Source organism: Paecilomyces variotii (genome assembly GCF_004022145.1).
Source record: "Paecilomyces variotii strain CBS 101075 chromosome Unknown C8Q69scaffold_1, whole genome shotgun sequence".
Lineage (NCBI taxonomy): Eukaryota > Fungi > Ascomycota > Eurotiomycetes > Eurotiales > Thermoascaceae > Paecilomyces > Paecilomyces variotii.
Genome location: NW_021167140.1, coordinates 4,305,801 through 4,330,260, shown reverse-complemented (window position 1 = coordinate 4,330,260; position 24,460 = coordinate 4,305,801). Strand labels below are relative to the sequence as shown.

The following is a 24,460-nucleotide window of genomic DNA, read 5'->3' as shown; positions in this document are numbered from 1 at the left end:
TTCAGTTACGTCTAATAGAGCGCCTACAACGGTCTCCGATCTCAGTTCGAGTAATATTATGGATCTGTCCCATGAACAAGACAAAGACAATAACACATGGTATCATCTGTCTATGCAGATGCCCCAATGCCACAGCATCTACAAAACACCATCCACTTGATAACCACGGAAATCTGAAATGTATTGGTATATAGAGTACCTTATTCCCCAGTCGCCCAAAGATATGAAAGAAAAAACAAAGCAATAACATGATCGGCTAAGCATAGCAACCTTCAAGCTGTCAGACAAGTGGAATGAAACACAAAGCTTAAATGGAGGTCGTGAATCATATCATTCTGGGGAAAAGGCCGTGAGAGAAGATAATGCAAGGGATATTGCACGCTTGCCTCTATCAACATCACCCAACCCGCTTTCTCCATAGAGTCCAAAGCTTGAACGCCCAACCACATGTGGAAAGGAAAAGGAAGATGATTATGGTGGGACATGTGGCACCGGAATTAGAAACACATCAAAGAATCACGTAAAAGAGCTTGAATCTCGGCAGACCATATAATGAGAAGGGGGTGGTCATCAACATCATACAAAGCATTAATAATAGATCAGATGAGTGGAAGTCGCACAATCAAGCTTCCGCTCTCATATCGTGTCTCCTCCGGCTAATACTGGCATCAGATTGCACAGTCCGGGCGGGACTCGAACTCCCATGCGAGCAAAGAGCGGGTGGGGGCAAATCAGGATCTGTCTCTTCTCGATCTCGCATTCTCTTAGAAATATCAATATCGGTATCGTCACCGACGAACGTCCACTCCTCGCTATCAGCCACGTCGTCGTCATCAATGGTCGGCTCAGTAATCTCCTCCTTCTTGGCAACTGGAGAGAAGGGGGTCGCAGATGCAATAGAACGCTGGCGAGCAAGTGTCTTGGCATATTCCAGATCGCGGTAAATAGCCTGGATGGCAGTACCTACTCCGTCCTCCTACTCACACGTCAGTAAAAATCCTCAGAGAAATAAACCGTAAGGGCGAACTTACGCTGCGGATCTGCTCGCCCAGCATTCTCGCCTTCACAATCATTCGCTCGCTATGCGTCGCCTCCCACAAAGCTCTCGAGAACACGCTTACATTCAGCCTCTTCATACAGATACCCACGCCAAGGTCTTCAATCCGTGTGCCGAAGAAAAATTGGTCACCGAAAAAGGGCTTGACTATCGTGGGTACGCCAGCCCTCAAGCTGGCGCCTGTGGTTCCTGCTCCCCCATGATGCGCGACAGCGTCCATCTGAGAAAATAGCCAGTCATGCGGAGCGGACTGGATCTGGTGGATCTCTGGTGGCAGAGGGATCTCTGACTTTGTGCTCGCCGGATCGCCTAGACGGTCAGACCATCCCTTTGACAAAATGCAGCGGACATCGGCCTTCTGAACCGATTCCACGACTGTCCTTGTAAGGGCAGCCGGATCAGATACCACGATAGACCCAAAGCCGATGTAGACGAGCTTCTTGCCATCCGCACGGGCACGCTGGATAAAGTCGGTGAGTTCGCGTGGAGCTTGCCAATCGTCGCCTTCGTTCAAAAACCAGTAGCCGGTAATGCGGATCCAGTCTGGGAAGTCGAGAGGCGGCGGAACGACAGAAGGAGAAAAATTGTAGAGGAATGGGACCTTATTTGGCTGCATCTTATCCAAGTTTGTTCCCCGGAGACCGAGTTCATTCTTCCTCCAGCGGTTGACTTGGCCTGCGATGGCCTTCCAGAAGACGTTGTCGAACATGACATAGGTGATATAGTTGTAAGCACCACCCATTTTGTGCTCAGGCACCGCGAAGGCATGAGGATACGCACGGGTTCGCGACCAAGGCATTGTGAAAGCGCGGAAGTAGGGGATCCGAAGGGCTTCCGCAATATGGATTCCAGCCATTGCGCTGGGAGATTCGATGAGGAGATCACTGTCCTGGCAACTGGCCCACGCCGACGATAGAAGATCGTCAATCCAGCCACGGAACTTAAGCGATGCTTCCTTCAGAAAGGAATAAGTAAACATCCCATTCTCGACACAAATACGCATCAGCTCTGCAGGATCTCCCTCGATGGGGGCAAAGTCAATGCCATGCTTTCTCACCCATGGTCCGAACTCCGCATGGGTAGCGATCTTAGGTCTATGTCCTTCCGCGAGCAGACCCTTACATAGTGCAATGTATGGCTGGACGTCGCCTCGAGAACCAATTGTCAAGCAGGTAATCCTCAGCGGCTCTGTAGGTTTGAAATTGATAATCGACGCTCGCGGGTCATCGAAGATCGGATGGATTTCAGGCGATTCTGGTGGAGATAGAGCCCGCGAGTTTTCGCCAGTATCACCGGCAGTACCCAGCCTGGCTTCTTGCAGCATTTGATGTTCCGCTTTAGCCGCCTCCGCCTCCGCTCTGTCTTCCTGTGCAAGAATGCCAGATTCGGCCAAGAATTTGATGGACTCCAAGCTCTGGTGCAAAGTGACGGCACAGTCATCCCGCACATCAGAAGCATTGAACTCAAAGAAAAGCTCTTCATGACCACGAATAATGATGACAAGTCCATGATAACCGAACCTGAAACCTTTCTCCTTCTCCACATTCTCGATATCCCTGAGCGGTAGGATCATCTTCGTCCTCGTCCCCGGTAGCAGACTGCGGAAACAGAACTTTCTGTTGCTGATATAGATCTTTCCGTAGAGAGGCAGGAGTCGATGAAGAAAACCAAAATAGGTGGCCTGAAGCTTCTCCGTCGGTGGCAGAGCAAAGTGAGCTCGGAAGCGATCTCCATGTCCGCAACCACGTTCCTCATCTTCAGGATCAACGAGTTGGTCGTCAGGGAGTACGCCTTCTCCTTCGCCATAGTGTTTGCGACCACCTGCCCACATCCCGGATACTTTCTCTATGTAGCCCATGGATTCCGTGGCTAGGAGAGTGCTCATTCGCTTTGACCTATTCTTGAGATAGCCTGCCAACCCGGCGGCTCGTTGCAGGGGATAAGTACCAGCTTTGACAAGCTCCTGTAAGGTCGGTGCGGATGTAGAATACTTGCTCCGACTATTCACTTCATTCTCCGAATCGCTGAGCGCTTCCTGAGCCTCGTGGTCCCCCTTATTGACAACTGTGTCGGCGCGGCCCTTGGCCCGGGCGGACGCCGAGCGAGCTGTATCGTTAGACTGTCGACGACCAGTCGCGTCTGCGTCAGACGGCACTCGCAACCGATTAATGGTCGGAGATTGAAAAACATCGCTTCGATTCAAAATCTGGCTTGCTGATTCCGCAGTGCCCGTAATCGACTGAAGGACAGCAGAGGACTCGGTTCCCTGCTCAATGGAATGGACGAAGGAATCGGAAGAGGCTTTATTATCGGGGGGAGATCGATCTAGATAGGCACGAGGAGGGCTTAGCGGGCCCGCGCTCTCAGTCGACTTGCTCCGAATACGACCCTTGCCCGCATCAGGTGAACGGGATAGAAGAGTCGATTGAACGGATTCATTGAAACGGGGACTGGACCGACCAGAGCGAGGACTGTGAAAGTGAGCATCAAGTGTTCGTTCTTGGTTTTGCTTCGCAGATCCATCACCGCTGATAGCACCGGGGAGTTCTTGCGAACTACTTTGTGTCGGACTATTCTTGACTTGATTCCTCAAGACATTGAACGCATCCTTGCCGAAGTTGAAGAACGAAAAGAAGTACTACAGATATCAAGTTAGTCAGAACCAATACTAATCAATGAACAGTTGCAGCGTACCTCATCAATCGCATAGGTCTCGCCGCTCTCCACCACCCTGACTTTGATGGTTTCGGCGAATTCAATCATCGGATTTTCCTCTATGTCTATCACATTCTCGATGGGTAATGAGATTTTGACGCTGTCCCCTTCATTGTGCGATCTGAAAATGACTTTCTGTAGCGTCCTCACCCATTCTTTAGCGCTTGGGGCACTATCTGCTCTGAAATAGTATGTGCGCTGGTCAGTCGTTACAGTAAAGTCTTTCACATCCTTGCCTTTGTCTTTCTGTTCGACAAGGGCGGCAGAGATACCGTAGCGGAGATCGACATGGCCGCTGGGGAAATATAGATTGGACGGGTCGGCGTAGTATGATAGAACATCTCCCTTCAGAGAGCACCAATACCGGTTATACTTTGGATTCTGGCGGCCGCGCTTGGAGAGATAACCCGACTTGACCGTTGTATTAGACTTCTTCGGAAGATAGGCGTAGAAGCAGACATGCCCTTCCGTGATGTACATGTAGCCTTGCAACATGACACTCTGAAGCAGCCAGCAAGCGTACTCTCCAATAACCTTCTCGGGCTTTTCGAACCCAAAGATCTCCATAAGACGTGTAGACAGCAATGTGGACGGCGCAGACTCCGCGCGCTGCCTCGTGGGACTCTTCTCCTCAGGGGCCTTTTTGGTCTCTTTTCTGGAGCTTGGCGGATCACCAAAACGAGCCTCAGCTTCAATCATTCGACTAAGCACTGGAGCAGCGCGCGGTGTCAGACTCCGTGGTCGTCTCTGGGGTGATGTTGGGAGTAATTCTTCGCCTGCACCCAACCCATTCCGGCTAACGGACTCCTTGCCCTTTGTATGCTTCGACTGTAGCTTCGGTACTGAGCGCAACAGCCTATGATCTGAGAGCTTCCTCCTATGTCCGCGACCCCTTTCCTCCGGCAGATCCTTTTTCGCTGAGTCCTTGTTGGCTGGGGTATTCTCCGTCTCACGCTTCGTAGGCGACTTTGCCTCGCGGCCCTTGTTTCCTCTCGTCGATGCCTGGGAGGAAGCCCCCCGAGACGAATCCTCTTCTATAATCCCTTCACCCTCCCCGTCACTATCACTTGGGTCGTCGAATCTGCCATGGAAATCTGTCTTGGATCCGGCCGCAGCTATCATGGAGAAGATCGACTGATGCATGTATTCGCGGCCGCCAATACCCTTGGGCGGCGCTGTGTAATCGTCTTGGGCATCGTCGCCATCTTTGAAACGGTCAGGCACTTGGTGGAAGGGTATCCGATGGATCGATCTGGAGCGGAAGTTGAGTCGGCGGCCCATCCGATTCTTGATGGAGTCTTCAACGTCGGAAGGCTGCATTGTCGGTGCAGGCGGCGATGAAGCACAGAATAGGGTACAGGAGCAGAACAACACCGGACGCCTAGAAGGAAAGCCGTTACGAGTATATACGGCTTGCGAGATCTGAAAGAGCCTCAACCAGTAATCCTATGTGAGAAGGGGAAGTGGCCCCCGGTTGCAGGCCGGAGAGACGACAAGTCGATCGGAGGCAAGAACCAGGGAATGTCAGGTCACACGGTGGAAAAGCTATCTCATGCGGAGATCTGAGTAGTTCAGTTCTATAGCTACCGATGAACTGGAGTAGCCCTGCAGCTCACCTATTAGCGAGGGCGAGATAATAATCAGCAGCGATGGGAGCTCACCAGACAGTTGAGATGATGTACTCCGGCACGGTACCCGTTATCGGTCAATGGATAGACGGGAACAGCGACAGAAACACCTAGTCAGGACGCACCGTCACCGGTCAGCCATCATCACGGGCAGCAGCGACATGGCCCGTGGACTGCAAGACTTGGATTTGTGGGATCAAAGAGAGTTGGAGGACGAGGAGGAGACGATCTGGCGCCTGCAGTTCGTCGAGGTTGGCGCTGCTGCCCTCTCGCGTGACCGTACCGTATCAGCTGTACGGCATAATGTCTGGGGCGGCCAATCACAGCTGTTGCATGTGATTATGCAGCGCCACTAAGCCAATCAGGACCATACAATCATAGCCTCATGCTCGATTACCTCAGCAGACGTGGTTAGTTTGGTAAACTAACTGACTAGTTACGTTAGGTTAGTTACAAATTACAGATGACGCTCGATAGGCAATATTAATGACGGCGATGACTTTCACGGCGTCATCTCATCAACCAATATGACCATTTTCTATCTATCGAGACTATTTCTCACTGCGATGACCCCCAGCAGGCCACAGTGTAAGTGTCGGCCAGTCTCTACGATAATCTGCATTCCCCAGACTGTGAGGCTGCCTGGCGTTCCAAGGTACTTACGGTAGTACAGCCTGGTAATGACCTATTATTACTCTGCTAGTTAGTCTACTCCGGGGCTTCAGCCTATATTCCCACCGCCTCCTCAGAGTGAGGCTCAGGCTCACAGACCCCAGCGAGAAAAGGTCCAGAAACATGTGTTCACCGCTTTGTATTACTGGCAGCCAGCTGCCAGCGCGATTTAGTATCTCAAACTACTGCGGCGATACCAAGGTTCTCCTAGGGCTCGGACAAATACCTGCATTCAAAGAGTCGAGGACAAAGGCGCGTTGTGTACCGCTATCTCAGTCGTGATGGGAACTCAGCCACTCAGTAGGCATCGTACATGCATGTTCATGACTCATCATTTGTGACTGGACAAGGCCGTGGACTGGTTGCAAACCGGTCTATGTACAACAAACAAGTCTAAAATGGTGATCATGCTCTGTTCTAAAAGTCTCATCGAGGGAGTGAGATCAGAAGGCCCGAATACGAGACTTGATTGGCTTTGGAGTAACGTAGATTATTATAAACGGCGTTACGATCATCAGTAGAGGTTACTGGTCATGACCCTCCCCACGTGAGATGTATATCCCATCGAAATCTGCATTTTCGGAGTCATAAATGTATACAGTAATTATTCGGGAACGCAACTCTTCAAAGTTCAGCCTTATCCCAATGATTCCACTCCTCCTCCGTATCCTGGTCGGGTTTGTCCAGCCAAGAGCGCGCGATCAACGCTGCTACATTCTTCCCCATCAGTGAGCTCGTCTCCATCGTCGAGATAAAACTTTCAATGCCACTCGTATACCAGATATGGGGAGCCAGGGAAATCTCCTCGAAGGTCACCCGTGGGTACAGATAGGGGTAGGAGTGCCATGTCTTCTCATAGAACCAACTGACGTCCTCTCGAGGGAGGTCTCCGATCGTGGGGTTAGTCGCAGCTTTCGTTGATTCCGCTTCCCTATCTAATCCCAGAATATCGGCGACAAACTGGGCAGATAGACGCTGAGGAGAGAAGATCTTATAGACATAATGTTCCTCAGACTGCGATGGCGCCTTCACTTTCTGGAGAGTGCTAATACTCCAGAATCCAGTCGGACCGACGCCATCCCGCCGAGATCCGAGATCTAATCCTTGAGGAAGCGTAGTGAGGATAGTTTCAGGAACACTGGAAGCTCCGGAATTGAAATACTGCGGCGAAATGCGATGGGGCGACGCAAATAGCGTCACATGGAGCTCCACGTAGGGGATTCTGTCAGGGACGTGGTCCAGTTCAGGGGAGATCGTCAGACCAGCTTCCTGCAGAGGGCCAGCAATCACCACTTCATCAAACTCTGATTGCTCCGCCGCAGAATGGCCGGTGGTAGAGGACACGCTCAGTGTGCCATCTTCTTTTTGATTGATAGAAGCCACGGAGGTATTCAGTCGCACCTCCGCGCCAGAAGCTTTCAGCATCGCGTCGAAGATCCGCCAGTTTCCACCTTGGATAGAAATGGCACCTTCAGCGGCCATACAGACCATCGTCTCCAGGCCGTGAATCAGAGGTAGATTCTGACCATAGTTCACCCGCGTGCTCGCCTGGATGATCTCTCTAGAAAAGTCCGCGGAGACACCATTACGTTCGAGAAACTCCGCTCCCGTTGATACCGTGGCATCCAGCAAACTGGCAGCATTCGCAGCATCGGATAAGGAACTGAAAGGGAAGAGAGGAGACTCATACAGCCCTAAGAACTTGTTGACTGTCTGCTTCATCAACCTCTGAGTGCGCACAGGTGCCAATCCATACTTCCAGAGCAGCTTGGCAATGTTCCACCAGAAGGAGGTATCTTGCTGCTGATACACGAACCGCTGACCGTCCCAGACACCAAGGCTGTCATCGGAATCCCTGGGACGAGCGCTGAAGGCTGTCTCAGTCAGAAGGCCAAACTCCTTGGCCGCCTTGACCAGGTTCCGATTCACCTCGACAAATATCGAGGCACCCAGCTCGACCGGGATGGATGGATCATCAAAGACATTGACCGTCGTGGAGCGACCACCCACGTAGGAAGCCCGCTCGTATACCGTGATGTTCACAGGAACCTTAAAGTAGTCTGCATATTTCCGAAGGAAATGAGCTGTGGATGCACCTCCGGAACCAGCTCCTATGCAAATCAGTTAGTATCATTTCAACACACCTATTCATTCTCGTATGATCATACCGATTACTGCGATCCGCTTGGGCTGGTTCTCTTCAGCGCCACGCAGAGGCACTTGATTGTCAGCGTAGACGAGAGAACTGTACCATGCAGTAATCCAGAAGAAGAGAAATAAGCTCCGAAAAGCTCCCATGGCTCCAGTCGTCGATGAATATCCCATAAAAACGTATCTTTACACAAATCCAACCCAGAGCAGGTACTCCGTATCCTCAAATGGCAGTCACAGCACAACGATACTTAGCTGATATCATTCAAAGCGGATACCAGCATGCAATACTGGGATAACATATATATGTCAATTAAGGACTTCACAGGCTCTCAATAGCAAGTCAATAACGACATTAAAAACATCAGATGCTCCAGGCGGTGTCGGCACGTCAGCGCAGCATCTCCAGTCAGTGCTTGACAGGGATGCAATGCAGATCCCGTACAGCGCGATACCGTCAACTCGTATCGATACCGTTAAATTACCGGTCCGTAACAGCTGTGGTGGAGACTTTGAACCAACTAGTCCCGATTAAGATAAGCGCCATCTAGGTATCGCTTATCGCGAAAGATTGAATATTTTATTATTTTGTTTAAAACAGTTGACGGTGATTTATTGCCAGCGCGCTGGTCTAGAGTTTTGCCAACAAGAGCTGGGATCAGCTGAAATACACGATATACCCAAATCTAATCCCCCGGGCCTTACTTAAACGCCCAAATCACCACACATAATGGACCCCTACGACAGTGACTCCTCCGGTTTTGAAGATGAGGGGGACTACACGGAGACCGGAGTTCTCCTTGGCTTTGCTTCCCCCGAGGCCACAGATGATACAATTAGCCACTTGGGTGGATGGCCGGTATGTCAAGGGCGTATCCAAACATTTTGTCACATTATCGCGCGGTTTACTGACCTTTCCTCCGTTGGCAGACGTGGCTCGACGAAAAGACCCCGCCTCCAGGCGACTTTGCTAAATGCAAGGTCTGCAACAACCCCATGCTGCTGCTCCTCGAACTAAATGGCGACCTACCCGAACACTTCCCCGACGATGAGCGACGGCTATATATATTTGGTTGTCCCCGAAAGACATGCAATCGGAAGGCTGGAAGTATCAGGGCCCTTCGCGGGGTCAGGAAGCTGAAGCAAAGTACGAAACAAAAGAAGCAGTCAGAGGAGAAAAAGCCGCAGCCGCAGCAGCAGCAGACGCAGACGCAAGCTCCCAAGCAGGATCTTGGAGCGAGTATCTTTGGAGCAGCTCCCTCGAGCAATGGTCTTGGAGGAAACGTGAACCCCTTCTCCACCACCTCGAGCTCATCCGCCGCGCAATCGAACCCATTCGCGCCGCTGCCCACTCCTGCTGCGAAACCAGCGCAGACGCCCGTTCAGGGTCTTTCAGAATCCTTCGCGGATAAAGTCCGTGTATCTTCTCCGCCTCCAACTAAAGCTCCAGTCGTCGCCGGTCCCGTCGCGCCATGGCCGCCGCAGTCTGCATTCCCAGAACCATACCCTCATTACTACCTGGACGCGGAATACGAGACTCTCTCGCGGCCATCCACACCTACCGTCCCAAGCAACGTGCAGACTCTAGAAGAGGACGACAAGTCCGGTGCCGCTGGCGCTGACTCTAAGGACGCTTTTGAGTCCACTGTTGACAAGTCCTTCCTTCGCTTCTCGACCCGTCTAGCTCATAATCCAGAGCAAGCCCTACGCTACGAATTCCGCGGCTCTCCCCTCCTCTACTCCCACAAGGACGCCGTAAGCAAACTCTTCCCTCAAAGCCACACTCATACTCAAGGCTCCGGAACCCGAGTCACGACCGCTAGTGGTAGCAGCGGGAACCGCATCCCGCGCTGCGAATCTTGCGGCCGCGAGCGTGTCTTCGAGCTACAACTCGTCCCACACGCCATCAGCGTCCTTGAAGAAGGCCGCGAGGGCGTCGGTCTCGGTAAGGATGACGCAGGCATGGAATGGGGAACCATCATCCTAGGCGTCTGCGCTGGCGACTGTGGTCCGGAAGAGGTGGGCGTTGCAGGCTGGAAGGAAGAATGGGTTGGTGTACAGTGGGAGGAGAGGCAGTGATTTAACTAGCTCTTCTACCTCTTTCGATATGGAAAAAGAAAAAGAAGTACATAGATAATTGATCCAGTAAATGCAAACAAAAAGAGCGTTTCACGCTCTTCTTCCATGTTCAAATAGTCATGTTAAATCCTCCATCTGATATTCGATATTTGAAGTAGGATAATATATTATTGCATATTACGTTTCCAACATACAGTTCACAAGACGGGTTGAACTGTGAATCATCTTCTTTTATCTCTATTTCGTCAATATCCTCTTTTCTCTCACATGTCTATAATCCTCGATTTATTTTTTTCATCCCGGACGTACGGTATGGGGTCTCGACACTCCGCTTCATCTTCGTCTTCCTCTTCATCAAGACATGTATAGGCATAATATGCATAGACTAAAAAAAAAGGATAAATAAAAAGAAATCGACAAACATGAGTCTGAAGCGAACTGCATGAACGCCAATTTGCGCCGAGTACCCCCCTTGCGAAAATTTTAGTTCCCACCCCGCCATGCTTCGTCGTTTTCGAGTCATCTCCCCGTGGGGAGCTTCCTTCGAACTTCATCCACGGGCTTCAAGTAGGATAGGAAAGAAAAAAAAGTAAATAGTAGAGAATAGGAAAGGGTGGTATTTATCGGGACGAAAATGTGAAGAAATGGTTCGCATGCTTGCGAACAGGCCGGTAGAGGGAAAGGCAGTAGCGCCCACCATTTAGGCAGGTTGCTCGAAACCTCTCCTGATGACACGGCCGAACATGTCAACTCCAACACGCTCGCCCTTGATCTCGCTGCGGGCCTCGTTCTCCTTGTTCTTGGGTACTCTCACGATGGCAGCGGCCTTGTCGACCTCCCAGCCGCAAACGTCGGCGACGAACTTCTCAAGGGCTTCACGGCTGCGTAGGTCCAGCCACTGAGCAAGCACGTCGATGCTGATCTCACGGAATGCCTTGCCAACCTCGACAGCGATGCGGACACGCACCAGCTCCTCGAACCCAGCAACATCAGCGACCAGGTCAGCGTACAGGTCATCAGAGTTGAAGGTCGACCAGAACAGAGAGTACTGGGCAGACTCCAGCAGAGTGTTCAGACGAGCGAGCTTCTGGATCGACTCGACAAAGTCGGAAGTCTGCGATGAGGACTCCTCGCTGTTGGAAGAAGGGAAAGGCTGCGTGTGCGCGGGGAGAAGTGCCAGGGAGAGGGAGAAGGCGGGAGAGGGGAAGACGGTGAGAGCCTTGGCGAGAATATTTGTCGTCGTCTCAGGCTGGAGGAGGTGAGGGTTGAATTGGTAGCTATACCGGATATGAGTCGATCATCGTCAGCAAACCGTGGCCCGAAATGCAGCAAAGCAAATACGATCCATCAAACCAACAACCGGGATGACTGTTTCGCGGGTACAATTTCAGGTAGAGCTAATAATTGATCTCCATACTCCCCCGGTTCAAGAGGGGAGGTCAGGTAATAGGAAACGTGGTAAAAAAAAGTTCATCATCATCTGAACCCGTCGAGTAATGGGTAACCCCACACTCACATAAAATCCCGAACTGACAAGATAAAGAGAGCAGGAGAAAAGCAGAAATACTCACAGCTTCAGCAGAGCCAGGTTAGCATAGCAGTCAAAGGTCCTGTCCTCGCATTGCTGCACCACGTAGTCTTGGAAGACGGTGGTCGTCTCTGGGTTGTATCGGTCGAGGCCGCTGAGAATGGCATCAATGTGCGCCGGGCGCGTCTCGCACTTGTCGAAGGCGAGAACCATGGTTTCTGTCTGAAGACTGTCTCGCAGTCTAATATTCTTGTATCTAGAGCAAGTAAGGGTGCCCCTTTCTCGAGTCGAAATAAACCGTTGGTGGTGGTTGGTGGCTGGTGCGCAATTCGATGTTCACAATGCGGGTTGTGCTCTTGGTGGGTTTTTTCCCGGTTGGTGTCCTCAGGCTGTCGCTTCGTGCTAAATGCCGATGCTGCTCGCGGAGGGAAAGTTTCTCCGATCGCCGAATAGTTCCTGGTCTACATCACACATCTAAACAGAGATTAAATGCTGATACAATCTACAGTGCATACAGAAGCATACGCCTAGGCAAGATAGAAAAGATGGTAGGACTTGGCAACAGGATTCAATAAGCTCATAAGCTATTTACACCTACTATAGATATTAATCTGCCGTGATTCATTATGATCAATCAGATCGAGTCAAGAAATGTTAAAACGCCACCCATCATGGCCCGCTCGCAGCAGGGACTAGACACCATGCAGAGACAAAAAAAGACAAATAGATCGCTCAGCCACCCATGGAAGCAATCGCTGTGATGGTATGCCGGACTCCGTACCCAGATATGCAATACGCCATGCCAGTTCTATACCTGCTCATGAGGAAGTTCGGCCGTTAAGTCGAGGAAGATGATTCGAAAAAGGGGGGTATGGATGACGCTTTGCGCGCTTCAAAGGGCAATAGTAAGGTCGGTGAGAGTGTGTGTGTGCACACGGAGGACGAGATCTAGTGTGGGAGTCGTCAAGACGTAAAAAAAAAAAGGATAGCTCAGCGTAGAAGACGATCACGCCACGACCGGTCGACGCTGGGCTATTGGTATCGGCTTCGGGCCGGATGATAATTCTAATTTCGATATGGGAAGGTCATTCGCAGTGTTTGCTGGAGGTGCTTGCGGTTTTTGCTTCTCCTTCACCGACACGACTGATGGTTTCCGGGAAGCAGCGGTGCTTTGTCCATCTCCGACCACGCTGCAGACGAATTGCTCTTCAGAGACGGGCACTCCGCCAAACATTGAACCTAGCTGCTGAAGCAAAGCCACGAAACTGGCGTGTAATTCTGCAAAAATCATTTCGTTGCCAACGATTTCCGCCAAATTTCGGGCACGGATCTGGCCAGCACGTCGGGGCATGCCATCAGGATCCATCGTTCTGCCCGTCAGGAAAGACGAGACAGGAGTATAGTTGCGTCCACCGATCTTGTTCGCACCTTGGCTGTGCTCCTCGCGGCGCTTTTCTTCCTCTTGGTATCGTTCCGCTGCCTTGACGATGCCATTGGCGATGCGACCAAACGCCCGCCAGATCACGGGAGACGCGCGGAACGCCCGTCCCGCATCCTTGCCAGCAAGCGCCACCAGCGCATAGCTCCGACGTTTGCCACGAGCCATCGGGTCGGGAAGACGGAAGATATACGCAATCGTGTAACCGGCAACGGAATCGCCAAAGCACAACGGGCCCGAGGACAGACCTCTGGGCAGAAGTTCGCAACTCAGTGTCCGGATCGACGAACGTCGCAGAAGGGCGTAGTCCGCCGGGTTAGGGGGTCCGCGAAGGGAGAGATAAGTGAGGATATGAGTATGGCAGGATGACGCATCGGAAGCGATTGAAGACGAGTGAAGAGAGTCCGGAAAGGAAGAATGGTAGTGGGAATCGTGGTCATCGTCGGTATCATGACTGCTGCCGCAAGAATAAACCATCTCCCGCGATCGTAGAACCGGACTCCCATTCCTGCCTTTGCCGTCGGGTTTGACAGTACCAGGCGCACCTGGTGGCAGCTGTTTGCTGACATCTTCTGGAAGCGTCAAACTGCAGCTGGCGCAAGTGTCGCCATCGGCGCCCCCAAAACGGTTCAGCGCATCCGCATCCACTCGCTTTTGCTGTCCTCTTAGGAAGTACGGGTGGTCTTCAATCTTCTGAGAGCCGCTCGACGGATCCGTTGTCGATGCGCTGGCCACGGAGGTCGACAGGGGAGGCTCTCGCGGCAAGGATGGAGACCGGCCATCGCGGCTACGGTTTCCTAAGCCATGGGAAGAGGTGGTTTCGTGTGAGGTCGCAGGAGTGTCATTAGGGGAGAGGTCGGAAGGATCAGGATAACATTGTGAGCAGGTAAAAGGAAGGACCTGCGAGCATAGAATCGAGGTTGGGCCATGCACCTCGCAGAAATGCGTGAGAGAGAGCTAGAGGCAAAAGTCATGTCAGCAACACGGTCAACGCAGCGCATAAAAGGCAACACGATCGCAACACATAAATGTAGCATGTGACCACTGAGAAGAGATCTTTCTTCTTCTCACATATCGTGTTAAGTGCAGGAGTATATAGATGCAGGATTTCTTGGTGCATTGGGTGCGTCTGTATCTAGGGAGAGCCCCGATACGCGACAGCACAAGATAGACCAGTGTGCCAGCTTGCGGCATATAACGGACAGAACGGGACTGCAACAGGAAAGACTTACAATAAAATCCATATCCACCTGATTTTAATATTATTTAGAAGGAACTAACTGCCAGTTTAGTCCATGATTGCGCGACATGCTTTCCGTGATGATAAGTGGCAGCAAGAGGATTCCAGTGGCAATGACGCAGTCGTTGCCAGGACACACAATGTGGCCAGGGTCGTTGAGGATTGTTAACTACCCCGTGAATAGATGTTTTCACCACCTATCACACAAAAGATGGGAATACGGGGAAGATAGAGACCCCAAGGTATATGGCAGGAGGGAGTTCAGAAATCCAGATCCGCGATAAGAGCGGCTGAGGGTCTTTTGTAAGTCCGGAGCAACGAATCTGGGACGGGATGGGATGTGAAAACGGCGGCGCATGAGAGGCGCCTTGGGAATGTGGGTAACTGAGGCCAGAGAAAAGAAAGCAAAGCAGATGGAGACAGTGGCCGAACAGAGCAAGAGGCCCAGCGACCAGTCAGTTTAGGAGAGTATGTTTAGTTATCGAGCGCGACTGGCGGGGACGAGACCGGGCTGGACATCATCATCTATCATCGCGGCATCAGGATGCTGCAACCAGGGATGCCCGACCCCGGCTCCAGCCACCGCGGGCGACGGTGGCCGACTAGTCGCGGTAAAGAGCGGTCTATTACTATCTTAGCGCTGGCCATTCCCCTGGAGCCCGAGAGAGATCCAGCCTTTGGTCCCCCCTCCTTGAAGACTCCCCGAGACGAGAACTCGCCGGGGTTGTGTGTTCTTCGGATGGTTTCCAGGCCGGTAGTAGTATAGCAGCATATGGAGGAACTATGGTACAGTACCATATAGCCAGAAGAGCACCGCACCACTTAATAACTCCCAATACTATTGTAGCAATTAAATCACTGCCTTAGAGGTGCTTGTTTTCCCTTTTCATCTATTTATTCAATTCTCTTCTTTTTTTTTCATTTTGTCATTTTTTTTTTTTTAATTTTTGTTCGTCTCTTTAGTATTTCTTTAGTATCTATGCAGCGTCGACTCTAGTCAACTAACTAAATAACCCATCACACCAAATGACTAAAAACTAAAAAACTAAAAAGAACAACAAATTAATTATTATTATTAACCAACCCCCGTCTTCTCATGTCGGCTCTGCACGGCTGGCTGTCGCCCTGGAGATCTCTGGGACCATCCTAGGCCTGCTCCAGCAGGTTAGAAGCGCCCTAGAAGCCCGGCCGTGCTCACCAGTTCGGCAAAATGGAAGGGATCGAAGCCCTGTAGAACGGTACACGGAAGAAATGAAACCCACCACCAAACCGTGGGTTGTTCCCCGCGAACATGGGCCACCATGCTTCTTTCGGCCCAGCACTTCGGACTCTGCCCGCTGGACGTGAGATGAGATGAGGATGCGCAGAGCCCGGGGTCCATCGCTTATTACTTCGGATCCGTTCAGGCAGCGAATAAAAGAAAAGAAAAAAGAGAAAAAAAGCAACAGCCAAAAAACCACGCAGAGGAGAGAGTTCTGATACTGATGCTGCCTACCATCACTCCCAAAAGTGATACTCTACAGTATATTAAATTACAGATGAGATCAATGCGGCGGGTCTGCAAAGATTTCCTGCAGCGCTCAAGTCTCGACTCCCCAGAACAATAATAATAATATTCCGCAGCCCATCTTCTCAACGTGTCTGATCATCGATCAATGCAAGGTCTAGATAGTAGTTAGTTAGTCTGCTTGCTATATTATTATTCATTTATTCATTATTACTATTGCCCCCATTCGGTAGTTTATTAAGTTCTACCAGTAGTTATCGGCCGTAAGTTGGTATGGCCGTGCGGTGGAGGGGCCAAAATCCGCCCTATAGCACTAAGTTTATTCCTCTTGTTCCTCTTGGGCGAATGATCGCGAGAATGCGCACGACTGTTGCTGACGACTCTAACACTCGTTGCGACGGTGGGCACGGCCTATTCAGCGACGATCCGCGACAGAAAGTCCGTCCAGTTTCATCCTTCTGCTTCAGCCACAGGTGCAAGAGATCACTCGTGCAGCAAAGCAGAAAACATGCAGCTCGCCCCTCTCCAAACCGGTTTTTGCTCAACACCCCCGGATCGTCTATCAACAAGTTGCGTTGGAATTATTATGATTATTATCGTAACAATCAAACGCTAAGAAGAAGAGGAAGAAGAACCACTGTCTTTTCCCCCACCATTCGCGCTCCATGTGCTTATCCGAGGATATGGGAAATCTCGGACAGAGATCGGATCCTGGGACCTGGTCTATCTATTTCTAATTCGCAGTCTCGTTCAGTAGTTCAGTTTCTCCATCCTTGCAAACTCGGGCTAAGAGGTCGCCCGGGAACCACGGGAGAGCCTCAACATGCTGGACCCAGACGCGCCTAGAAAATCAGAGAAATATCTAATCAAAACCATTTTTCCTCAAGTGCTGATTCGTCTAGTTCCAGCGGATTTTCCATCGACGTCTCCAGCATTGGGACGCCGTCGTGCGGACCCGTCCACCACGCCTCGCTGGCGAAGTTCTCGCATTATTATTTCGATGCACGCTGGTTCGTAGATCGGACCCGATATTCCATCCGCGACCCGCCGGCCCACGAGACAGAACCGTTTACTGCTCAGTGCTTCGCCTTCAACAACTTTGGCCGAACAGGAAGGTGAACACGCTCCCGTCGTGTTGCTCTCTCGCCCAGTCCGGATCCTGATTCGGGTAATACTACTGTTGTTTGTCTCGTCCGCATGTCGTTCTTTTCAGCTGTGTAGTGTAGAATTCCTAGATGGGGATCATCGTTATTATTCATCACTATCTACTGCGCATCCTCGGTTGGAAACAAGCATCCAACCCCTGTTCGCATCCTAGATACTCCGGAATACTCCTCGCGGTGTGCATTGCATGGGAGTCCTGTTGCAGCGGTGTCATGAATCCTTCCTCCAGTGAGGGCACAGCGCGGGTAAGCAAAGCTCCCTTAGAGGAAATCGCTTCGCATGGCGGTCGCCTTTATCCGCAGAGATGTCATATGCTTGTCAAATCTCTATGATTATTATTACTTCTGGATCCTGATCATGGGACATGATGACTTGCGTGGAACCCACCGATGACGGAGCCCATACATGCACATCAACACTTGTAATCTGCCCTATTATTTTCCATGTGTATCATTCCATCGTCCCGACTACTATATGTCCCAGTACAGTGAGTAACTAGTTACACCGCTTCTTGCTTAGAGCAGGGCCCCGCCATGACCGTTGAACAGAGTAGTAGTACTCCGTAGTCTACCATAGATCGTCTACGGAGTTACTAGCACGCATGTTTTCCGGCCGAGGCATGACAGGTCACCCGTCCATCAGACTCGTCCAACGGCGTCTACTCGAGTACAGATACTTAGATCCCTTGCCGTCAGAGGTGCAGGGCGCACCTATCCGCCTTCCCGACCACGCTGATCTCGAATCAGTGTTGAGCGTCGACTCGTAGCTCGGACAAGCGGGAAAACAGAGCCGCAGAAGCGTTCCCTGAGTCTGATCCGGAGGGATCACCTGTCTTTGTCTCGAGTTAGTAATAATAATGCTCCGGGGATGAACTGACTGTACAGAGAACACTAAGTTACCAGGTATCTACTGCGTGATTCTCTACCAGAGCAAGACTCCTGAGGTATACGAAGTAAACAACGATCGATCCACTCGGGAATGCCCCGAATCTCATGGAGAAACTTTTGCCACTGTTATGAAACGGAAAGCGAGCACACGATCAAGGATCCACGGCGGTGGCCCTCATTTCTTCCCTAGATACCGTTTCCCGCCTCGTCTGTCGTTGTTGGGGACTTTTTTTCCCATCCTCTCTCCACTGTTGTGCCGACTACCCCTTCCCACGTGGCAGCCTCTGCCCTAAGCCATCCCGGGCGGTCGCTGGCTGGCCCCATCGATGCCCCCATTCCCAGGCTGCCGGGTTCTGGCGGTCTGTTTCTTATCGCCAGCTGCTTGATATCTATCGCTTTCTCAACAATAATAATGCATACACTACATAGATACGCATTATTCCTACTACAACCACTGATAAGCACATCCCCCACACGGGGAGATGGTCGCTATCCGGAGAACCAACCCGTCGGATCCTTGCAGCCTACTTATCGCGGCGCTAGTCCGCTGCTTCTTTCGAATCGTCATGTCATAATCCCATGTCAGGGGTAGATAGTCATGTTTGAAAGATGATCCGCGATTCCTGTCGATTCTCAGCCCCGGAGACTCAACGCCCTTCCTTGAACGGGGCGAAGACCCGATCAGAGCTGAGCTGCTGACCGGCGCCTTCGATCAGCATCAAAGGAACTTCCGGTGGTCTATCACTTGTGTCACCGTGTCCGAAAGTTCCCCGTCTCTGTTTCAGAACAAAATAACCACGTCTGGTTCGTCTCGCGGAGTCAGGTGCTGCGTTGATCAGTTAACGCAGGATACCAGCGGCGCAGCCACGATCAAGCACGTGTTGGACGATGTTGAGATCAGTGGTGTGAGATAGGGAAATATCCAAAGGCGACGTTGCAGCACTGCAGCTTTGGACGGAGTAACAAATCCTATCTCTCGCATTCACCTACTGTTTTAGCATAAGATGCGTCTCACTACTGATTTGGATACTCGATGCGACACTAGAAACTACCACCCTGGGATAAGAGTGTTCCTTGCTTGTGACTGTCCCGTACGTCGTTGCGAAGCTAATCTCGCAGATCCAGGGTAAAGTCTCCGGGGTTGTCCGGACGATATTTCTTCGTGCTGCAGATGTCATGCTGGGTTGCAGCGATGAGCATCCCCGGCATGTCAGATGTTGGCATCTCAGCCTCTTGCACAACAATGACTGCATATTCTGCTGCACAACATGCAGTCAACACATATGATGGGTCTTTTTGATGGGTCCAAAGCATAATCCTCCAGTGTCGTCTATTTTTCCTTTGGAGGAATTGCTCGGTCATCCTGCGATTTCTTTCTAGACCAAAGAAAATAAATAAGAGCTATCTGAATGATACTACCATCTACAAACCACGGGCCCATACGACCGGTATCGGGTACCAATAATGATGTAAGGATCATCTCTCTTGTCAAGTTTTACCGTGACTCGATAATGTTTTATTCGTCAGACCCGCGAAGCTGATAGTTATACTTGATGTAAGTTGGGAACCTTCTGCGGCCCGCTTTGCCAGGAGTAACTGTGCAGTTCCCCTCACATCTGGGAAGCTGGAAGTTTGTCCCCACGGTCTTTTCTCCTGCATACGTCAAGGTCCCATCAATGATGAGCTTAAACTTCTCTTTGCGCTCTATGTATCACCTCCAGCCGCACAAGTGACTCCCAAGCGGGTCAATATACTCGATGAGAGCACACCGTCATTTCATCTACGACCATCGTTCCACCTGGCACGGCGGTCTGGTGGTATATTCTCGAACCAGGAAGCAGATCGCGATCATCTTCGATATTGAATCCCAACAGGTTGAATGGTATAATTACTACGTAGATCGAGCCCGTGACAGTCGCCGCTGGCTGCCTGAGGCGGAACGCCAAGTTCTCCGTCCTTCCCAGGCAGACACTCCACATGGCCAAGGAGAACTTCACTCTATGCCAGGTTTACTCCCAAGTCCACCATGGTTGTAACGCTCCGATCATTTCTAACCATAGTAACTGTTCTACGAGAACAAGGCTAGCGATAGCTATTGCCTGGCCTCATGTTTCAGTAGACTGTTGAGCGCTTATCTCGAATGCAGATCCTTGAACTGGCGCCTACTTCAACTATCTACCTAGGCAGTCACATACCCGCCTTTCTTTATTACTACTCCTCCCCGGTGTTTCGGATACAGTCTCCTTTCGTCGTTCGACGTCGCGTAAGTGGCTAGATATCTACCCTGTGGTCCGTCTCGACCGATCTGTCGACCTTTCTAGTAGCATCTGGAAAACAGCAATTGAGCGAACCAGCTTGGATGATGAATCACTGACATGAAAGAAATAGGGATTTTAGTTGAACAGTGACTTTTTCGGAGTTTGTTATCGGCAAGGTCTAAATCACCAGAGATGCGAAGCGGAATATCCAGTGGGATGTCATTGAAGAGGTATTCGTTAACAATAATAAATATTGATTATCTTCAAGTCAGTAAAAACTGAATAACAGTATTGGAAGGTCATTCGTTCAGGGACCCTTTCCGGTGAGGTCTCTCAATAATTCTTCAGTCGATGTGGATAGAATATAGCTTTTCATCGCGCATACTACATTCAGAAGTGATGTTATCTTAACAGTCGATATTCCATCACCAGTAGTCGGAACAGGGCTCTTTGCTCAGGTCTTCTCATACTTCGTTGATAATGGTGTTTCTAAAGAGGGAGGATAGCATCGATGGGTCGGTCATGTTATCGAAAATATATGTCTGGTTCCGCTATAGCTAAGTTCGTTTGAGCAGCAACGTACAGATTGGTTCGAATCTTGGTTATGAACGACATACTAACTAGATCCTAGAAGATTACATGGCAATTTTCACATATTATTTTATGGAGCTTATATCATCCAGTTCAATAAGATGTGCCCGACCATCTTGTTCCTGGGGATACATCAGATCACGTGGATACTTTACCGTGTTTAGTCATCTGACGACTGTTTCCACCTGCCGACCGTTTTTTTAAAAATTCCCCAATTAATTCAACTACCTACCAAATTATTAATATAGATCCTATTTTATTAGCTTTTAAAGATTTAAAGTTTTTAAAGCCTAATAAAAAGCCTAATTATATAAAAACTGTAAAAAAATATAGTATAAACTAAATAACCCTGTTGCGATAATATAAGGGCGTCTAGGGTCTATTAATAGTCTAATATAAAAACTAATAATTCCTAAATATCTAATAAAAGAAAATATTTATTAAATAGATTAATAGCCTTATAAAATATAGCCTATCTCCCTTATATAAAATATTATAAAACTTTATAAAAAAAATCTCTAAAAAAGAGTTTAGGCAGTAGTAGCTACTACACTTTATAAAAAGATATAAGAAAGATCTTTTATTAGCCTAGGGTATTATTATAGATACCTTGTATAAGTAAGCTAATTTTATATTTAAATATTCCCTATATTTTAAGTTTATAGATTAAAAGCTATAGAAATTTAATATTAAGCTATATAATATCTATAATATAGATAAAAAAGGTTTTATAATTAGAGTTTTAAAAAAAATTAAGAGAATTTTTTTTTATTATTGCTATAAGTAGGGATATATTAGATAATTAATCTAAGATAAGAATAAGAAATAAATTATAGTGCTTGCTGTTATTTATATAAATAAAATATTATTATTGCTAGTTCTAATCTATAAGGCTATATTAAAGAAATTATAAGATATATAGCTTTAAGCATTTAATCCTAAAGTTTATAAATACTTTTTTACCTTTTCTTCTAATAGCTAGACTAATAATAAGGTAGAATATTAGTAGCTAGTTAAGATCTTCGATAGGGAGACCAAGGTAAAGATAGATAAGGGCTACTAGCTACTAATCTTTAATAGCTATAATTCTTATATTATAAAATACTTTATTAATTATTATAATTATAATAGAATTCTATTATTATTATTTCTGCCTTATTTTATATATATATTATAACTGCTTAATATTTCTCTATTCAGTCTATTAGCTAGAGCCTATAATATTTATTTAGATATCTAGCTAAATAAATATCTAGGACTTAGCCGTTTTAAAAAGAGGGATTTCTTTAATCTCTTTCTCTCTAGCTAGGATACTATTTTTATAGTAAAAAATATTAATAATAGGTAGGCAGCGACTGATCTGTATCTATTTAATCTGCAGATTATTTTTAAGTATTTTAAAAAGAAATCTGAAGAGAGGCCTTCTTTAAGTAAATTAAGTCAGTTAGTATTATCTATAAATAATTAACAGGGGATTAAAAAACTTTTATAAGAAGTTCTAAATAATATATATAATAAGAAGGCGCTAAAGCTTATAAATATTATAATAGACCTATATACTAAAAATATACTCTTCTAGCAATAGAATATTAGTCTATAATATGCTATTTTTAATAAGCAGGTAAAGCAATAGCCTATTAGAACTTTATAGCTTCCTCCCTGCTAATTAGAAGATAATAATATTATCTTTTTTAGTCCAACTAAGGTTTAAAAGGTATAGTAGATTCTAATAAATAAAGAGAAAGCTAAATAATAATTATAATATTAAAAATAAGAGCTTTAATTTTAGTAGCAGCAGCAGTGAGAAGAGAAATAATATATTATTTAAAAAAAATATAAAATTTAAAAAGCAGACTGTTTAGCTCGCCTATAAATATAGGAAGAAAAATAACACCTTAAAAAAAAAAAAAGTAATAAAGCAGGCAGCTATTTAGCTTTAAAAGGAATTAAAATAGGCTAATTAGAGCCTAAGGAAGAGATCTAAATCTATAAAATAATAGATATTAGAAGAAAATACTACTAAATAGGTGGTTAAAGCTGAAGTAGGCCCTTTAGCAGTAATTAGTTGAGGATAGCAGATATGATTGCCTAAGCAATTTAAGGATCTTAAAAACTAGTCTAATATAATCTATTAATTGCCTAGATTAAACCTTCTAAATATTAATTAATTTGAATATGTTATCATTAAAATCTAGTAGATTTAATAATTCAGCATCCTATAGTAAAAAACGGTCGGCAGGTGGAAACGGTTGGCAGATGACTAAACACGGTATCGATAAGGTTATTTTTCTCACGTTTGAGTTCTCTACCATCTTGGAAACCATCAGCGCTCTCCCTCTCCCCGCGCACTTTTCAATACCAGGGCGGAATTAAACGTCCTGCCATGGTCATCTTGGAAATATAGACCTTTTCCCCTTTGCATCTCTTCTTGCGCACCCAGGTGTCTTCACCATGACCTCCCCGACGATCCTCCTACCGGGCGACAATGTCCCCTCGAACATCCTCCCCTCCTCCACCGGCTCTACCCCTTTGAAACTAGGATCTGGACTGCGCATTCTATCTCAACAGAACCCTACGATACCCTCATCGCGATCGAAACCTTCAGGCCACACCATCACCGCCACGCAAGCGGGTTTACTCACCACCGATGCTAAGCGAAATGCCGTCTCTCTCCTCTCATTCCCGAACCGTCGCTACGTTCCGACCGTCCATGATCTGGTAATTGCGCAGGTCAACCGTTCGAGTCCAGATTATTTCCACTGTACTCTCACACCACATGCGCCGCAAGTGATGCTGGGCCAGCTTGCCTTCGAAGGCGCAACGAAGAAGACGAGGCCGATGCTCAAGGCTGGAGATCTGGTCTACGCTCGCGTCCTATCCGTTGGAGTGGGAGCCGGCGCGGAAGTCGAAATAACATGTGTGAATCCAACGACGGGCAAGGCAGACGGCGGTCTAGGTCCCTTGACCGGCGGGATGCTATTTGAGATCTCGACCGGTCTGGCAGCAAGACTGATGAAGCCTGGTGCGTCGGAGATCGTCATTCTCGATGAACTGGGCGCGAGATTCAAAAGCAAGGGAGGATTTGAAATCGCAATTGGTCGGAATGGAAAGGTCTGGGTTGATTGTTCGAACAGCGGCGACAATGCTGTGAAGATGACGGTTGCTATCGGACGGTGTCTGGTAGAGACGGACGAACGCAAGCTGAACGCCGCGGACCAGAAAAAGCTGGTCGCGAAGATCTTACGAGATATGAAAATAGACGCTTAATTCTTTTTCTTATGTGTTATTCTATTATCCGGATATCACCGTCTTCTATTCATTCCCCGGCGCAGTTTATGATGCAGGATGTGATTATTTTGCGAAGCTTCCAATGGACCCCCTTGGATTCCTCTTTCCTTTTTGGTTCATATTCCAAAAAAACTAGATAAAAATTCGTAAAACCGGCAATGATAAATATACTACGAAAACAATTCTAGCATGGCTGGCGCAACTGCCAAATGCACGCACCAAAAGCAGTTGCGGTGCCGAATCCGACTTAGCGACGG

General features: G+C 48.5%; 6 protein-coding genes across 6 annotated transcripts; 2 read left to right on the top strand and 4 right to left on the bottom strand.

The window, feature by feature from the left end:
- Positions 1-436: 436 nt before the first annotated feature.
- Positions 437-5,258, bottom strand: C8Q69DRAFT_50962 (UDP-glucose:sterol glycosyltransferase). The gene is made up of 3 exons (XM_028633111.1): positions 3,752-5,258; positions 1,032-3,695; positions 437-976 (listed from the first exon to the last, which is right to left on the bottom strand). The coding sequence occupies exons 1-3, from the start codon at positions 5,090-5,092 to the stop codon at positions 623-625; spliced, it is 4,359 nt and encodes a 1,452-aa protein (XP_028489855.1). The 5' UTR covers positions 5,093-5,258; the 3' UTR covers positions 437-622.
- Positions 5,259-6,382: 1,124 nt separating this feature from the next.
- Positions 6,383-8,630, bottom strand: C8Q69DRAFT_50890 (putative prenylcysteine lyase). Its single transcript, XM_028633024.1, has 2 exons — positions 8,241-8,630; positions 6,383-8,183 (listed from the first exon to the last, which is right to left on the bottom strand). The coding sequence occupies exons 1-2, from the start codon at positions 8,395-8,397 to the stop codon at positions 6,697-6,699; spliced, it is 1,644 nt and encodes a 547-aa protein (XP_028489854.1). The 5' UTR covers positions 8,398-8,630; the 3' UTR covers positions 6,383-6,696.
- A 156-nt stretch (positions 8,631-8,786) lies between these two features.
- C8Q69DRAFT_50874 (putative PDCD2_C domain protein) lies at positions 8,787-10,417 on the top strand. Its single transcript, XM_028633007.1, has 2 exons — positions 8,787-9,082; positions 9,154-10,417. Exons 1-2 carry the CDS (start codon positions 8,954-8,956, stop codon positions 10,300-10,302), a joined length of 1,278 nt encoding a protein of 425 aa, XP_028489853.1. The 5' UTR covers positions 8,787-8,953; the 3' UTR covers positions 10,303-10,417.
- A 585-nt stretch (positions 10,418-11,002) lies between these two features.
- On the bottom strand, positions 11,003-12,043 carry C8Q69DRAFT_441249 (putative eukaryotic translation initiation factor 3 subunit EifCk; the record flags this gene model as incomplete). Its single annotated transcript, XM_028628728.1, has 2 exons — positions 11,003-11,579; positions 11,874-12,043. 2 exons carry the CDS (start codon positions 12,041-12,043, stop codon positions 11,003-11,005), a joined length of 747 nt encoding a protein of 248 aa, XP_028489852.1.
- A 304-nt stretch (positions 12,044-12,347) lies between these two features.
- C8Q69DRAFT_50767 (vesicle coat protein) lies at positions 12,348-14,605 on the bottom strand. The gene is made up of 2 exons (XM_028632908.1): positions 14,501-14,605; positions 12,348-14,225 (listed from the first exon to the last, which is right to left on the bottom strand). The coding sequence occupies exons 1-2, from the start codon at positions 14,510-14,512 to the stop codon at positions 12,837-12,839; spliced, it is 1,401 nt and encodes a 466-aa protein (XP_028489851.1). The 5' UTR covers positions 14,513-14,605; the 3' UTR covers positions 12,348-12,836.
- An 8,627-nt stretch (positions 14,606-23,232) lies between these two features.
- C8Q69DRAFT_454043 (hypothetical protein) lies at positions 23,233-24,450 on the top strand. The gene has a single exon (XM_028629673.1). The coding sequence runs from the start codon at positions 23,367-23,369 to the stop codon at positions 24,180-24,182; it is 816 nt and encodes a 271-aa protein (XP_028489850.1). The 5' UTR covers positions 23,233-23,366; the 3' UTR covers positions 24,183-24,450.
- Positions 24,451-24,460: the final 10 nt, after the last annotated feature.